General features: G+C 38.7%; 1 protein-coding gene across 1 annotated transcript in view; it reads right to left on the reverse strand.

Moving 5' to 3' along the window:
• Positions 1-1579: 1579 nt before the first annotated feature.
• The window catches only part of MUC2 (mucin 2, oligomeric mucus/gel-forming), a 56709-nt gene continuing 41039 nt past the window's right edge, over positions 1580-17249 (reverse strand). Inside the window, exons 43-63 of the mRNA XM_058848310.1 lie at positions 16827-17009; positions 15900-16079; positions 14029-14846; positions 12696-12870; positions 11580-11827; positions 10255-10438; positions 9928-10132; positions 9112-9290; positions 8872-8874; positions 8417-8486; positions 8003-8103; positions 7812-7843; positions 7463-7637; positions 6728-6832; positions 6106-6146; positions 5390-5512; positions 4827-4925; positions 4045-4173; positions 3343-3382; positions 2938-3067; positions 1580-1835 (exon numbers count right to left, since the gene is read on the reverse strand). Coding sequence (XP_058704293.1) covers positions 1580-1835; positions 2938-3067; positions 3343-3382; positions 4045-4173; positions 4827-4925; positions 5390-5512; positions 6106-6146; positions 6728-6832; positions 7463-7637; positions 7812-7843; positions 8003-8103; positions 8417-8486; positions 8872-8874; positions 9112-9290; positions 9928-10132; positions 10255-10438; positions 11580-11827; positions 12696-12870; positions 14029-14846; positions 15900-16079; positions 16827-17009 — 3476 coding nt within the window. The remainder of the gene's footprint in view (positions 1836-2937; positions 3068-3342; positions 3383-4044; positions 4174-4826; positions 4926-5389; positions 5513-6105; positions 6147-6727; positions 6833-7462; positions 7638-7811; positions 7844-8002; positions 8104-8416; positions 8487-8871; positions 8875-9111; positions 9291-9927; positions 10133-10254; positions 10439-11579; positions 11828-12695; positions 12871-14028; positions 14847-15899; positions 16080-16826; positions 17010-17249) is intronic.

Genomic DNA, 17249 nt, shown 5'->3' on the forward strand with positions numbered 1-17249 from the left:
CTGACTGCTCATATTTTATCTTTTTCATAGGAAACAAGGCAGATTTGATCACACCTTGTATCTGTCTCTGGGATTTATTTGCTGACTTCAGCCAAATTTAACTACAAAAGTGAAAATCTCAAAGTAGGCTAAATGTCAACAGATTTTGAGAAAAGCAGTTTTTGCAAAAAACTCAAGGAAATGTATGGTTCTAGTGTCAGCACAGAAATTGTCAGATAACAAAGAATCCACAGAGGAGAGTGACTTTGTAAGTACCCTGGGAGAAAACTCTCAGTCACATCTTACATTCAATATAGAGATAGAAATTCTTAGAAACCTGTACTAAAGCAGAAACTGGGCTTCATTAATTGTGCAGCTTGCTCTGTAAACTGACAAAACTTCCTTCTTGTTAGATCAGCTACCACTCCAACTCCAGAGAAATCTGCTTTCCAATCATAGTATTGTAATGCTGAAATAAATGTGGAGTTTCAGTTTCTGCACATCCTGATCAGTCTTATAAAAAGGCAGAAATCTTACCTGCCTTTTAAGCTGCAGCATATTTGATAGACTACTAGTAGCAAAAAATGGTGCGACCAATCCTCTAGGTAGCAAAGATGCCAGTATTGAGGCTGGCTATTGCCAATAAAGATTTCATTAATGAAGACAAAATAAACCAAAAGCACTTTTTTTTTCACTACAACAGGTGTGGTTTACCCTAATTGTACTCTAAGATGATTCAAGAGAAATTAACATCTTCCAGTTACCTGCTTCAGCTCCCCTTACAAGAAGATAAACAGGCAGTACCTTAGATATGTCCTTTGTTGTGAAACACATGAATATCTAAAATGGCTAATGCTTTCCGTTTTCTGCAGAGAAGGCCTAGGATTACTAGCTTAGTGATGGGCATCTGTTTTGAAAATGCTGGAATTTGGAGAGCTCTTACTACAGTAGTAAATAGAAGTCCTGAAAGCACTGTGAGTGAACTTCACATAGCTGAGGGGCTACCTTTTTGGTGAAAATACATATTTGAGATTAACTGAGACAGTTCTAACGTACAGAAGCCCGCTAAAGTAAGTTCTGTTGCTGAACTAGAAGCTTCTCTGAGTCATCTGAATAATTTCATGATCATTATTCATCTTTGCCTTTGTTCTGGCAGAGAGCATCATCTTCTCTCTCACCTTATAGATTGGGTCTTTTGAACAGCATAATCTGATCAGCTTTTAAAGAGCCAGGAGTAGATACCCCAAAAATTTAGGAAATCACTTGACTTCCTATAACTTGAAAAAGAACTTTTCTTCTCTCTTCAAACTCAAACTCATCAAGAGTGTACAAGAATAAGTACAAAAGCCAAGCTTTTTGAGATGTGCTTTTAATCATTCACAGAAAAATAAGTAGATTTGAAAAGGACCCAAGAGGCTGTGCACTTGTAAGAATACAAATCTGTGTTCTTATTTTGTGCACAAATAAATAGGGCACTGTCAAATTAATTAGAGAACAAACAGGAGGCAGTTACTGGGAAAAGTAAAGTTCAAAAGTAATCAAGGAAGGTAAGAATGGTTCACAGTCCTTTTAGTTAATGATGCCAGGGTTTTTCTTGCTTTCATTTTGATGTTAAGCTGATGGCTCTCTTGATCCGGTTCAGAGTGCTTGCCTTGTCATTTTCTTCGTTGTTCTGCAGCTCATTAGACTTTGGCCTGCTGCATTCAGTGTCCTGACAGCTGCAGCTCTCCACGTAGACATACTTGTGTGACTTTGAGTGCCCACCGGGGCATCTCAGAACCACGTGCTTCTCAGTGGTCCTTGTTTCTCTGCAGCAGGAGCAGCTGTGGTCCATAGAATTGGCCTCAGCAGAGTATCTGTTAACATGCAAAACAGCAACGTTACTCTGTGCCAGAAGTCAATGTACAGGAGAGAGTGAAATCAGGTACAGAACTCATGTGAGAAGAGCTGCAGTTGTGGCTAATGGAAGTGTTAAGCTCTCTGACAGAACACTGATTATAAAATGCATAACCCAATCAGGGCAGTATTAACATGAAGGGGAAGCAGTGGCTCTTTCTGTTCCTGTCTCACAGCAAAGAATTTTTTGCAGCCTTGTGTTTATCAGCTTCCTAAGCACCATTCCTAACCTGAAGAATCTGTCAATATCAGGCTATAAACTGTGACAACATCCTTCTTTTTCTTGTATTTGGTAGAAGCAATCACAGCAAGATGCTAAGATGATCAGGAATTTCAAAATACTAATAAACTGCCTGGCTTCTCAGAGTTCCATGTGATACTAAAGATCAGTTTTCATCCATGTAAGGTACACTGTGGCAGACTTAGTGATAGAAGTAAGTGACAGTTTCTCTGGAGAGTTAAGCACTGTTTTTCCAGTGTTTTAGTGGCTCACTACCAGGTGTCCTACTAACCACTTCCTTATAGCCACTTTTCAATATATTTTCTCATTTCAGAGAAAAATGTACAGTCAAGTTACTCTACTAACACCTCACCTAAAGCATTCATTTTCTCATTTCTTCCCTGTAAAAAAAATATGCATATTTGAATCTTCCTTTAAAAGATATATATGTATTTTATTTTAGGAGTTAACTATTGAAAAGCAGCTTTTTCACTTCCAGTTGTCAAGTCTGGCTGCTCTCTGGGCTCGTTCTCATTATACGAAATAAACCATGTTCTTTTGTGACAGTTTCTAGCCTAGGTGGTCTGACACAAAGCCAGTTCTTAGTGGATGAATAGGTCTTATCAGAGCTGTCTGAATCCAAAGACAATTTAATACGCTTTTCTGCTTTGTATTATGACAAATCAACCGGTCAGTAACAGATTCCATTATTTTATGTCCTTGATTCAGGAAGCAGATAGTTCCAGGTCTTCTACCATTGTGTAGTCTACTATTGTTCCTTTTATATAAACAAGCTCAGTGTTACCAGGACTTAAATCTCATTGTCTGGTGAGTTTACTTACAGCGAGAAAGTTCCACATGTTCCTTCACATTCAGTCAAGTCGACTCTGTCCACAGAGCGGCAGCCACGGTGGACAATGAAGTCTTGTCTGTGGCGCACAGAGCACGGTGTGCGGCTGTCCAGAGGGGCACCTACAGGCAGAGAGCAGAAAATGCTTTCAGTGAAACAGATCCAGAAATCCCTCGCACCCCAGCATTCCCTGGGCTTCACCAGTGCACTCAATTGCCTTAAGTGGTCTTTCTGCTGCAGCTTAAACTTCTCCAGAGAGATTGGACAGTGAAGGCTTGGAATGACAAATATAAATATAAAAGTATCTATTTAAATACAAATTTATCGGAAAAATGGGCTGATTTAAGAGGACAATTCATTCTCTGTATTATTGATTCAGATACACTGGCATACTTACAGGTTCTGCAACAGCCGTTAGGTAAGAATGAAATAGTTCCCTGAAAGAAAAAAGAAACAGAAAAAAATTACATTATATCATTTTTCTATATTAAATAGGCGTTAAGGCAAAAAACTGAGGAGAGCAATTCATCAATGGCTGGAAATAACCAGTGAAAACTGTGACATTGGTCTAAATAAGGAAAGACAACATCCTCTGCCCAACTTGAAATCTGTCAGTTTACAAAGGACTGTGAAAATGAAACCAATTCTTTGAAGAAAGTCTACAGTTAACATCAAGCAATTTTTCCTCAGAAGCAATTCCAGCAAATGGTTTCTCAGAGTCCTCTGTATTTGAATAGGTACTATGCAGGTGTTACTGGCAGTCTACTGACTGAATAGCTTGTGTTTCTGTAACATCCAAGGAAACCTGGTTCTTGCTGAAACAGAGCTCCAAACAAAGCAGTCAGCAAAGATTCAGCATCTCAGTGCCGACCAGTATTTTGGCTACTGAGAGACAGCTACCAGTTATAAACCTTGAATTCTCATCCAGGTATCTTATTTTATACACTCTAAAGGGCTGTGCATAGATGCATCTGGAACTCTTGCCCTTAGGACAACAAAAGGCCATCAGAGCTAAATTTTACTTCTGTTGTTAGCTAGACGGCTGAACTAAACTGAAGTAATCTATGGAGTAGAGGGTAAATTTTCCACTTTTACTTACAGGTTTGCAGCTGTCCTCATTGAATGCTGGACAGGTAATCTCAGATGTGGAAGCAATAAGCTGGTTGTGGACATCTACACAGCTATAAATGGTGCAGTTGTTGTGAGGATCATTTTTAAAGTCTCCAGGCTGCAAGTGAAATGCGTAATGTAATAAGGAAAGCTGAAGGGAGCTCAGACAGAAATTTTCTTGCTCTCTCATAATGACTTTTTTCTTGTTTCCCAGTCAATTATTTTTAGGTTAAAAGCTATTTGAGATACAGATCATGACATGTATTGCAGTATGCCCTACATGGAGAGAATTTCAGTTTATGATATTTTCCTTGAGAAAGAAAAATGTCTCTAAAGTACATAGAGTACCTTAACAAAATCATCCATGCCAATAGATTTTGCCTTCAAAAAGCTAGACTGTTTTATGTTAATTAAGAATAACCCTAAGCCTTCATCCTACTAGGGCAATAGAATTATTTCATATGCAGGCTTTAATAGTGTTTTTCAGCATACAGAAATCATATAACATAGAAAAGCCCAAGCTTCCAGACACTGGAAAAAAAACCCTTCCAATGGTATTGGATTTCTCATTCCAGGAATGGCCTTACAGATAATTTTATTTCATGAGATCTACCTTCAGGTCAAAAAATTGTAGCCAGGTTTTGCTTTAGATGAGATTTTGATCTTTCAGGTGCAAACTAAAGCCTTATTTCTAGCAAGGAGATGTTCCCTTTCTGGAACTGGGAACTTTACATATTTGGTGGAGAAAGAGAATACATAGAGTATACTTACACTCAAGATGAGTTCAGAATTGTCTGCTGTGTGTATAATACACTTGGTCTGCACACATTTTCCACAACATTCACCTTTCACTGGTTTAATTTCATATCCCTAAAAATTAAAATTAATTAATTAATTAAATTAAAAACAAGAGCACTATGATAGATGATTTTTTGAGAAATAAATGAAAACATACTAATCCATTAATTGATTACGCTTTGAAGTGCACTCTAGATTTGTGCATTTTTTGTATTCCAACAAAAAGAAGACAAGTAATAGAACCAGGTTATAAATGGAATAAATTAAAGCACTAGAATAAATATGCATAATAATTAAATATCACTCCACATAGTGGTCTACAGAAATTTCCCAGCTAATTCTGCCAGTGTGAGCGGAATGCTGACAGTTACACAGTGAATCTCAGGCAGTAGATTGCTCAAAGAACTGTTGATATCCATGCTGGAGTTGGTCTCTGAGTTTCAACTGTCCTTTGCTTAATACCACTCATTGATCAAACTGGTGTTCATACATATGGGAATTTTGAGCTCTTTTGTTTCTTTAAGTTTGCCACTTACTGGTTGACAGTATGTGTTGCAGGGGACACGTTCACAGGAGATGATATTCAGTTGAGTGCTGACATTAACATCATTTGTGCAGAAACAATTCTGACACTTGTCAACAAAGACTGAGGAGTTGGGCTACATATTTAAGGAAAAAAAAAATCACATATTACTGAGATATTACATGTTTAACAGACATCTGTAAATGAAGCAATGGAAAAGGAAAAAAACTGTAAAGATGACTGGATAGCTATTTGGCTAGCCATTTATGAAGACAACATTTTAATACTGAATATAATTTAATGTGTGTCTTTATTGAAGTCCTGTATAGCAATGACAAACTCTGATATTAAAAGAACAGGTACAATTACTAGACCCAAGAGAATTTATTAGAAATCTAGGTTTGGTTAGAATAATACTTATTTCTATGTCTTTTAATTTTAACTGCAATAATATGCTGTCAGTAAATGTGGACTGACTTTTTTAAATTCCAGCACACTTAACCCAAATTCCTCTATGATACTGACATACATGTAGCTCTTCAATTTCATTCCTACACAGGAAACTTTTCAGAAGAGGTTTAGGCTGTGTGAAATTGATAAACATCTGACAGAAATTTGAAAATTTCTAAAATATTTGTTGTACTGGTTAAACTTTTTCATAGAACTTCTGATCAAGTACACTAACTGTTTTTTAAGCATTTTTAGAAGACTGTTGAAACAGGAACTTACCAAGAACTCAGCATTCTCGTGTACGCAAACCCCCTTGGGAACTGTTAATAAGCAAGGAGTTAGATGTTTAGATAGGAAAAAAGAATAAAAAATGCCTTCAACTCACTCTAACCAACATAATTTCTTCCACAATGAATCACAATTCATATGGTTGTCCCCCAGTTCTGGTATGAGATAGATAGGATATGTATAAAAACTAATACTGCATGTGCAAGAAGGGAAAAAGATTTGTCCCAAAATACATGGTTCAGTTCATAGCCAAGAATGTCCTTGTTTCGGTTACCAAGAACTGTAAATCTGTCTTCTACTGGGGATGCTTCTAGGGACTTTTTTTTTTTTTTTTCCTAGATTAAGCTGAAACCATCATCCCTGTTAATTCTGTAGCTGTTATTATATGTATTTATAAGCGGGAAATTGAACTCGAGTCATTTGAGCTATATCTGATTTCCTATAACTATAGCACTAATAACCAATTTTAATAGTAGTGCATTTGTAGAATCTGACTGTGTTTAACACCTTTTTCAGCAGGCTATTGCATACAGTCTTATTAAGGGTAATGCTAAATTATGTAATAAATAAAACTGTAAGGCTATTCATTATAATATGTTTCCAAGGGACTTACCACATTGGTATACAGGACAGCACTGACCACTGGGAATATAAGAATGAACTTCAAATCCCAGTGAGCACTTGGGGGCTTTAGCTGTACACAAGCTTGTATTGCATTCTGAGGAGAAAAAAAAAAACAACAAAAAACAAACAAAAAATAAGCCAGAAAATACATTAAATCACAGCTATTAGAAATAAGCACTTATCAAAGCTCTTAGGATGAACTTCCATTGCTAGGAAACAGTCCAGATTCTCTTCAAAGAAACAAATTGCAGATAGGGAATACGTTTTTCCTCATAAATCCAGGCACTGGATATGGCGTGCTGTATTAGTTTATGATTATTTTTCTACTGTGCAATTATCCTGTGTTGATAAAGTATCACCATTCTATGCAAAGAAGTAGGGAACTCCTACTGTCTCCAGGATTTTAGGCAACTGCTGGAAAATAAAAATCCATGGAGAATTCTGTAATCTCTTTGCATTTTGCTTAAATAAAATGTGGCCCTGAAGACAAGAACTATAGCTTAAGGTATGTTGAGTCCCATAACTGTAAATTCAGTTATAATGAATCACTGCAATATTAAAATGTATTTTCCCTAGCACTGGGCAAGTTGATTTTAAAAAGCATGAGGAAAGACACTCTTTTGTGACTCCCTGCTATAGATCTCTGGTACTAAGGTAGCTCAGTCTTTTTTCCTTTCTATTTCCAAGAGGTGTAGAAAGACTAGAAACAAAAGTATAAACTCACTGCAAGTGAAAAGAGGGCAGCAGGAGTCTTTGGGATTGACTTCAGTGACCTCATAGAAGCCTTCTCCATCACAAGTGACCTTCTTTTGTTCACATATGTGAGGCTTACACACAATGCCATGTTCACCCTCCAGGCAAATACAGTCCTGACAGTCCACTGTAAACTCTTCTCCAAACTGTCATTGAAAAACAATAAAATGAATGATTGCATAGTAACCAATTAAAAGGAACAGAAGTAAAACCAAGAATACAAAGTTTGGAGATGATAAAACAAGATTGTATCAGTGGAGATCACTCTCCTCTCCCCACCCAAACTTCTACTTGATATCCAAAAACATACAGAATCATACCTCTCTTGGTATCATATCCACTCCGACACAGCCTGGAAAATACCAAAATAAATTTCCATTACCAGTCATATAACAGGAGGCATCTCTACTATACATTGTATGAGCACTGCATACAGTTAAATCTATGTTGCATACACGGAAGAAAGTGAAGAGGAAACAAACATGCATCCAAGTGGAGCAGTAAAACTCACCACAGGTTTTCACACAGACATCCACTCCAGAGTCATACAGCATGGTTCCATTAGGACAGAAACAGCCTTCCACTTGTTTAGTTGATGTGTTGTTCTGTCCTCTGTGAGACAAAATGGACAGAGGAACACCGTTAATGTTGTAGGCACATACAGGAGGATTATGCCAAATAACTTTTCATTGAAAATACAGTGGCAAATAATCTGCACATTTTTGATTGGAGGTTGTCGGTGTCTTGTGTTTGATATAGCCAAACAAAAGAAACAGTTCAGGCACCCAGATTTAGGGTCAACAGAACAGTGCTAATAAATTTGACAGTCAGTTTAAGATGTGAGAGGAGGTTGATTTTTCACCTGTGCCTAAGATATGACTGAATAGTTGTACAAGCTATAACTAACTGTGAAGGAATTTTTTACCTTGATTTGCAGGTCATCTCTTTAATAGGACCACATGCTCTGTATTCTTTACCTGGAGGACATTCATGAGCTGGAATGGAAGAACAAAAAGGAGGAACAGCTCAGTAACAATATCATATAAAAGCCACGTGACCTTTTGCCAGGAACTTAAACACTGTTTACTCCTTTTCCTATGTATCCATGACAATCTTGAGAAGCAAAGAGGAAAAAATCCCAGATAGACTCATGTCTCTAAAAGGAATAATTTTGTGCAATTTAGTGACAGAGATATAGTACTGTACTTTACACTAAGGTGGTACATCTTGATTACAATTTTTTCCCATAATTTCAGTCTCTTTTGCACAGGTTCTCAAAGGGGAATGTCTTCCTTCCCTTTGAGCTCTTACTACAGATTAAAAGTCATGTACATGTCACAAAATAGAGAGTGATCTGCTGATGCCTGCCAAGCATAGAACTGCCTGCATACAAAAACGTATGTACTGATATAGATGTTTCTGGCACAGTCAATACATGTATATTTTAGCAGGCCCATTCATCATTTCCATTGTTAAAAATGTTACCTGCAAAATTATTTAAAGAGAGCAGCTGCTGTGATTTATTGGTGCCTTCATTACTCAGAAAGCAGATGATATTACTGCTAAAACAGTTCCACATAATCTTCCTTAATAATTCAAGATGAATAACCACATACTTACAGCATACACCATTGGTGTGTTTTCTCCAGTCAATGCACATGCCTTGATCGGCACAGGTGGCAGCGTAGATCTGCAGACTTGAGCATTCCAGGTCTAGGTTGGGAAGTATACAGCTATCAAAAACACAGGCTGCATAGTACTTTTCAGGTTGGACAAATGCATGGCATGGCTTGAACACACTAGAAACAGAAATATTTATCATTATTAGTTAGTGAATGATCCATACATGTTTCAATGTGCTTAACATGTTATGATGTGGCAACAGTGGATGTGGGAGATTAAGGAGATGTGGATGCAGACTACTGATGAGAGATTTGTGCTAAGAGCACTTATCCAGATAGTAACGTTCCAATATATAAATAGTCTTCCCTCACCTACAAAACACTTAGACAGCAATGTTTTGAGTCCAGGAGCTGCATATTATTGGGTGCAACCATGTGCTAGCTCTTTAAAGTGATTTTGATTTTTTTTTTCATTTTCAATTCTGACATGGTGTTCTAAAAATTAAGATCTTTGTTTTCATTTCGACACTGTTTTCTACTAAGTAAAAGTGGGAAAAGGAAAGAACATGGGACAAGGGAGGACAGAGAGTGTAGAAGAATGTGGGAACATCAACAAAGGTTAATGAGGCAGCCAGAGGGCTAAAAGAAACTGTCAGCAAAAAATAAAAACTAGAAAAAGTGAAAGGAGTAGAAGCAAACCATAAAGATACAAGAAATGGAGCAATAGTTAGAAACATTTTCCATTGGTAAATTAATCCTAAAAGTTCCATTTGAATCAAAGACCAAAGGCTTGTAAAAGCAAGAGGAATGTTACCTTCCCAAAAGAAGCTCGCAGATGGAAGATTCTTTGCAAGGCTGTATTGGTGTTGTGCTAGGTGAACCTGTAGGAACTAGGCCTGGAGAGCACTGTGGTTTGGATGGATCCACAACTTGCCAGTGATCTGCCATGGTTTCACAGTTTGCTGCAATGTTTCCATTTGGCAGCATGCAGTCATCTGCCGTGTTGTTATTGCAAGTACCTAGGGGTGGTAAGTGGAAAAATAATTCACTCACAGATTTGTTAGGAAATTCTATTCATCTTTGCAGCAGGGCTGTCATTGTGGTTTTCTGAGAGTGCAAAAATTGGAAGAGTAAGCCTTACCGCATTGGCCCTGGGTGTTGTTGCCAAACAGGCTGTAGGGCATTCTGATAGAAAAGGACAAGCCATTGTAGGTCACATTCATTTTCAGCTCAGGAATTTCCACAACACGATTTATGCCTGACTCATAGATGCTTACACCGAACTTCTTATAAGGCAAAGCCACAAGCTGGTTGTTTACTGTCACCTAATAAATAAAGGAAAACAGAAAAGAGGCATAAATTTAGTTTGACTTCTCAAAACAATTGACTGTTCCTTTGTTTTGCAGAGAGAATGTAAAGGTAAATAATATCCTTTTAATTTGTAACAAATGTTTCTGTGTTCCTTTTCTTAGTGGAAAGTTAAACTTTTCTTCTCTGAGCCACAAAAAGCCCATCAACCTCTGACAAATGAGGATATAAATTCAAGGTTTAAACCAGCTAAATCTTAACACTCAACAGACTTACTAAAGTGACTATGGCATCAAGGAGTCCTCCTGAAAGTGGAATATAAAATTCTCCTAAATTCATATGGTATGAAGTTTTAGGTTTCTTGGCATAAAGGGCACATGCTTATAGGAAAATTAAATAACAGAAATAAGACTAAAACTGTATTACTTATTCAAATACCCTAGCCATGGTATACTTGTGAAACTAACACTACTACTTTCACTCAGCAATTGGAGATTTCTTTGCTTTAGAGAAAAAAAAGAGGTCTAAATATTGTAAATTTTCAACAATATGTTGCAACCTAACTTGCAATATTCTCACACAGTCATGTAAAAAATAAACCAAACAAATGGTAAAAGGCTACAAAAAGCCCCAAACACTTCTCACTAATTTTGAAGCCTAAAAACTCTCACATCACATTTTTCAATGGAATAAACATATAGCTGCCCTATTCTGAAAAATTAAAAAGGTGACACAAGTCAAAGCTACTAATGGTACTTTTAAAAAATGTTTCAGGCCAGCACTTCATTGTTATGTCTACCTTACATTATCTCATCCCATTCCACATTGTTTTCCTTTGTTACATTAATGCTAATTATAAATTATTTTATATCCTTAACTCTTAGCAATTTGTGCACACTTGTGTATTTAGGAGAGATCTGCAAAGATTTGAGATTAAAAAGACAAGAAGTTGTAGAATTTTTTCCCCCCACATTCAGAGTAAAAAAATGCTTTGAAGTGGTCCTTTGAAGTCCTTTGAAGCACTCCAGTGTTATAATCTAAACTGTTACTGAATCTAAAACACAGAATTTTTTTCCCCCAGACCTTGTTAATATCATTATCCTGTTGATGCAGTATTAATATCTGAATCAATAAATCAATGTTATCATTCTTTAGTACCTCTACTTGTAGAGTATTTGGTTGTGCTGTTGTTAGCCTCACTTCCTGAGTCTCATGTCTCACGATGAGTGTTCGAGGACAGGACACTACATCCCGTACATCACAATGATAGTTATCAATGTAGACACCAAAGTTGTCGACTTTCTTATTGATCTCTTCCACAAGGACATATGTACAATTCCCTTGATAGCTGTAGTACAATCCATCAAAAGTCATGTAATGTGGATCTCCCCAGCCAGTGCAGTAGCCTAAAAAAACATACAGCTAAGTTAGGCTCTTATGGCAACATACAAAATCATATCAGACTACAAGCAAAATCTGTAGATATGGAAAACACCTCTGTGAACTTTGGATGTTTTAATTTTAATAAAGTGTACATGTCAATGCAGGAGCTCATTAGCTAGAAGTCATCATAAAAAACAGGCACTTTCAATGCACAGTTCATCTGACATTAATGACAGACAGCTGAGAATAGGATTAACTGTAACATAGATATATCTTTACCAGTAGTCTGAACAACTAACATATATATATATATATATATATATATATAGGCTTCTAGCCTATAGATGTCTGCATCTAGACATTTAAATCCTACTTTGGGAGACCAATTTACTCTACTATCATGTCGCCCTGAAAACTCAGCTTCTGAGCTTGCTGACATAGTTTTCTAAGGACTTTCCCAGGACAGTAACTATAAACATAGATATGTGTACATTCTTTCTGTTACACATCTTGTGATGGGCATGTCTCATGGCCAGTGCAGTGAGAAAGTGTTATCCTGACCATCCAATCGCTGGCCGTGGTCAGAAGCCTATAAATCCTGGGAGGAAAAATAAACTCTGCTCTTTCTTTCACCACACCTCGACCTGTGTCCATGTGATCTATTCATCTTCAGCGGCAACACTATCACAACAGTTACATAGTAATAATGGCAACTTAAGCAAATCCCTCAATTAGCTAAAAAGAATCAACAGAGCACTCTACCCAACACCAGAAGACTGAATCACAGCCTTGCACGATACTTGAGCCCTGATAAATATTGTTGGTCTTGACAATAGTATTGTTCCCTCAGGAGATTAAATTTTCAACAAAATATATAAAATATATACTTACAATCACACTCCCAGTGCCAACAGCATCCATCCTCATCAATGACTGGCACAGGAGACAGTCCATTGGCACACGTTGGTTTTGGAGGTGGATTGCAGATTACTGGAATCACCTGGACAATGTTGTCTTCTATACATATTGCCTTAGTGCAGTTACAGAGCCACCATGACTCACCTTGCTGTGTTTGAAAAGAGAGGGGGAGGGAGGAGATGGAGACAAACCTTAGGAAGCAGTGAGACTGACAATAGTTATGCCTGAATATCTTCTTCAGGTTTCTAAAAAGCCATATGTCTATTGATAACATTTCCCCCACCAGAAATCTGAAAATAGGATGGAATTGCATCAGTCAGCACCATCTTGGTCTGCAAGATAGAACAGCTGAGAGCTGCTAAGTGAAAAGCATTTTCACTTATGAAAGTCAAGTCAGTACACCAAAATGGGAATCACCTTTTCTAGTTTCAGCTATCTAGAAGTGAGATGTTTCATCTAATCTCATCACCTTAACACCCTCTCTAAAGAACAGTGAAAGACACTGATAATATGAATGGCCAATATATTCAATTCACTTGAATGCCTAGAACAGATTAATAGCTAAAGCTACAGTGAACATAAATAGTTGAGAGAAAAATGTCCAAGGTGATTGTGTGCATGCATTGTGATTGCATGAGTTTTTTTCTTCTTCTACCAGTTTTTCATCCATGTATAATTTTTTATTCCTGCAGATCTACTGAGCAAGTTGGTAGGCGTCTAAACTTTGAGAAGTCTTTAGAAATGTACAAGACACTAACTTGCCTGTGTCAGAGGTGGAGGATTAAGAAAAAAATAAAAAAGGAAGTCTGAGTCAAATTTCACAAGCATTTGAATGCAGTGATCTGTTACACAGTCCTCTCCTGAAACCAGTCTGTGAACAAGTATGACTCATTCCAAACTCAAACAAATTCAGCCCTGTGGATTTTTGTTGGGCTGTGCAAACACACAAACAAGCAACTTTTACCCACTTTGGACTTATTCAAAAGCAGAAATAGAAAAGATAGCTTAGCACCACTTAGCTCTTGGTTTCCTCTTCATCAGAGCTGTCCTACAACAAACACAGAACTGTGATCTAGCTCCTTGCAGAAAGCTTTCTAAAAATTATCCTCGAAGAGCTAATGGCAATATATAAACTATAAATCAAATATCATTAGAAGTCCTGCTGATGTCCAAGAAAACTAAACAAACAGAACAGACTGATACTACCTTTCCTATCCAAATTAATGCCTACTCTCTAGGTTACTAACATTGAAGCTATGTGTCTACTCTCCATCCAAAGCACAATGAAAGCATGGAATCTACTCACCTCATAAGATTCATTAGGGAAAATAGTACAAGTTTTTTTAGTTGTTGGTATCAGACCTGTAGTTGTACTTGAGCCATTAACTGGAGGAGTTACACTGTGTGTAGAACTTCCTGAAGTGGTGACTGCAGTTGATGTTGCAGTAGGCCCAGATGTAGTAGTTGAGCCAGGGGGAAGGGTGGTGGAGGTGGTGGTTGCATTGACTGTGATAAAAGTACTAGAGGTGGTTCCTGAAGTGGTGGTAAAGCTTTCTGTTGGAGTAGTACCAGAGGTGGTGGTTGACACAGAGTGGGTTGATGTTGTTAGAGTAGTAACAGTTGCAGAGGTTGTCCCTGGGGTATTTGTTTCTGTTCCTACTGTGGTGGTGGAGGGAGTGGACACTGACAGTGTGGGACCTGAAGTGGTTGTCTTGGTGGTTGATCCTGTTCGAGTGAATGGAGTTGTTGATATTGGTAGTGTTCCTGTAGGGCTGCTTGGTCCCGAGGTTGTGGTGGTGCCAGGGCTGGAAGTGGTGGGAGATGATCCTGTTGGAGGGCTTGGGGCCCTGGTGGTAGTGGTCTCATGGACAGGTGTTTCTGTTACTGGTGTGGTGCTGGTGGACCTTGAGGGTGTGGGGCCTGAAGTGGTTGTCTTGGTGGTTGATCCTGTTTCAGTGACTTCAGAGGTGGTAGCTGTCACTGGGCTGGTTGACACTGGTGATGTTGACTGTTGACTAGTGGTGCTTGCAGTAGACGTACTTATTTCTGTCGTTCTTGTTGTTGGCAGTGGGGTAGCTGAATGAGTAACTGGAGTGTTTGTCTCTGTCGGTGTCTCTGGTGTCTCTTTAAGACAGAGAGAATACAGTATTTTAAGTAGGGAAATTGCGTTTTCTTCCTAATGTCATCTCATTTTCTACTAAGCATATGTAGCTCAACAAGCCTAAGCATAGGCACTTTAGACAGAAATAAAGCAGAAATTGTTTATTAGTGGTTTTTGCATCACTGAGGGATTATTAACAAAATCTTCTATGTCTTGCATAGCACTCATCGATATAAACACTTTAACAATCAGTGTCAGAGGGAACATCTGCAGTGTTAAAACTTTATATTGCAGAGAAGAGTTCAGCAGTCCTAGATCCAGGGAAATCCACTGAGTAGATCAATGAACTCTGGTTAATACTGTATTGCCATCATATTATATTGTATGGAAAGACCATTATTCCCTATGCTGCTTCATGTGGCACGTTCATACCACCATTGATTATGCTCAGAGTCATTTGATTCTACAGAAAATGAGCAGTTGCTGGAGCAGCCTGTGTTTCATTTCTAATGCCCAGGCCTTTAAGACTACTCACACACAAGCTATTTTGGGATGCTACGAACCCCAAATACACTTTCCTGCTTTTTCACATGGACAGTTTTCATTATGGTTGCTAATGGAGACTCCTTTAAAATAGTTTTTCATTAGTATATTAAAATGTGTTCATGATTCTCACAGGCCAGCCTCAAAACCATCTATATATGTTTTTTTTTAGCAGAAGTGACATATGGTAGAGAGGGAAGCACTGTGTACCTAATAAGAGTGCAGTAATAATGCTAGAGGAATTAAGAGACACTGGTTCTGCTCAGGCAGCCCACGAGGACAGTCCTTCAACATAAATGAATTCATGTTTGGGTGAGGACAGGCAAACTACTTCACATACTTCATCTCCCTTAAAAGAGGCAGATGAACTGGGACAGTAGGGGATATGACACTGCTGCTGAAAGGTTAGCTGGAATGTTTTTGAAATATAATCAACTACATTAGTGCAGAGTACAGAAACTAAAACACATGTTAAGCTCCCAATTAACCCTGCTTTCTAAAACCAGCAAAGGACATGAAACCCTGGGAATTACTTATTGCTTCAGTGGGTGGAGCCGTCGGGGTTTTGGTAATAATTTCAGGAGTTGAGATGGTAGATGGGTATCCAGGAACAGTGGTGGTTGTGCTCGAAGGGCTGGTGGTGGTGGTGGAAGTCTCTGGTGGCACAGGAGTGGTTGTTGATTTTGATGTGCTCAGTGTGGATGGAGGTGTGCCTGTTAGAAACAGCAGGGACGGAGAAAACAGACAAAGGCACAAAGGGATGAGTGGGACTCAATAGGAACTGAACAGAAGCTGCACATGAAGCAGCTGGTACAGAGCTAGAGAGGTCAGCCTACATGGCACCAGCCCTTCCTTTCTGGCCCCAAAAAGCACAATATTTGAAATCCATGCACTTAGGCACATGTCAGCCAAAGACCACAGTTCACAGAAAGTCACAGTCTGCAGAGTGAAACTATTCCCAAAAGTATATCCATCCTTCTACATCTATAACAGCTGACAAGCATTAGCACTGACAGGCCAAAGGAACAGGAGAGAGGGAGGAAGACCTACACAGTTATGTCAAATCAGTGCCTAAAATGTCAGTACCAAAAAAACCCAAAGCCATGCCACAATTGCACATATGTCCAGTGCATATGTTCTGGCCAGCTGAGGGATGAGGTCAAGCAGCAAAAAAGGCAAGATTTCCATCAGTTCAAGATCTCTGTAAGCTATGCAGCAGCACGAAATTTCTCCTTGTAAGGTATTCTGTCAGAGAAGCCAAGACTTCTTCCCCAGAACCCAAAACCTTGTTCCTTCTTAAACAGTCAGATGAAAGGCAAGTTTTAAGTAAAGACTGCTCCAGGGATGCTCTGCAGTTACACCCATCCCTGATCCCACTGAGAGGCACAATTTGAGATGCTCAAGTACTTTCAGAGCAACCACAGGGAGGTAACAAAAAACAGCACAGGCCAGAGAATTACCTGGAGTTGGTGTGGTGGTGGTATATGTTGGTATCGGTGAGGATGTGCTTGAAGTAGTTGAGGTGGGTGTTGGTGATCCAATAATAACTGTGGCTGTGCTCAGAGGGCTGGTGGTGATGGGAGTCTTTGGTGGAGAGGGAGTGGTTGTCGATTTTGGTGTGCTCGGTGTGGATGAAGGTGGGACTGTTTGAAATGGCAGGGACAGAGAAAACAGACAAAAGCACAAATGCATGAGTGGGACTCAGTGTGAACTGAACAGCAGCTGTGCATGAGGCAGGTGGCACAGAGCTAGAGAGGTCAGCTTAGAACAGCAATGGTCCCTAGCACCAGCCTTCCCATTCTCAGTGCAGAAAGGGACATCTGACATCTATGTACAGAGAAGGTCATGGGTCTCCTTTCCTAGTGATGTGATTGGAGATGGTA

The sequence above is a fragment of the Poecile atricapillus genome, chromosome 1, assembly GCF_030490865.1.
Source record: "Poecile atricapillus isolate bPoeAtr1 chromosome 1, bPoeAtr1.hap1, whole genome shotgun sequence".
NCBI lineage: Eukaryota > Metazoa > Chordata > Aves > Passeriformes > Paridae > Poecile > Poecile atricapillus.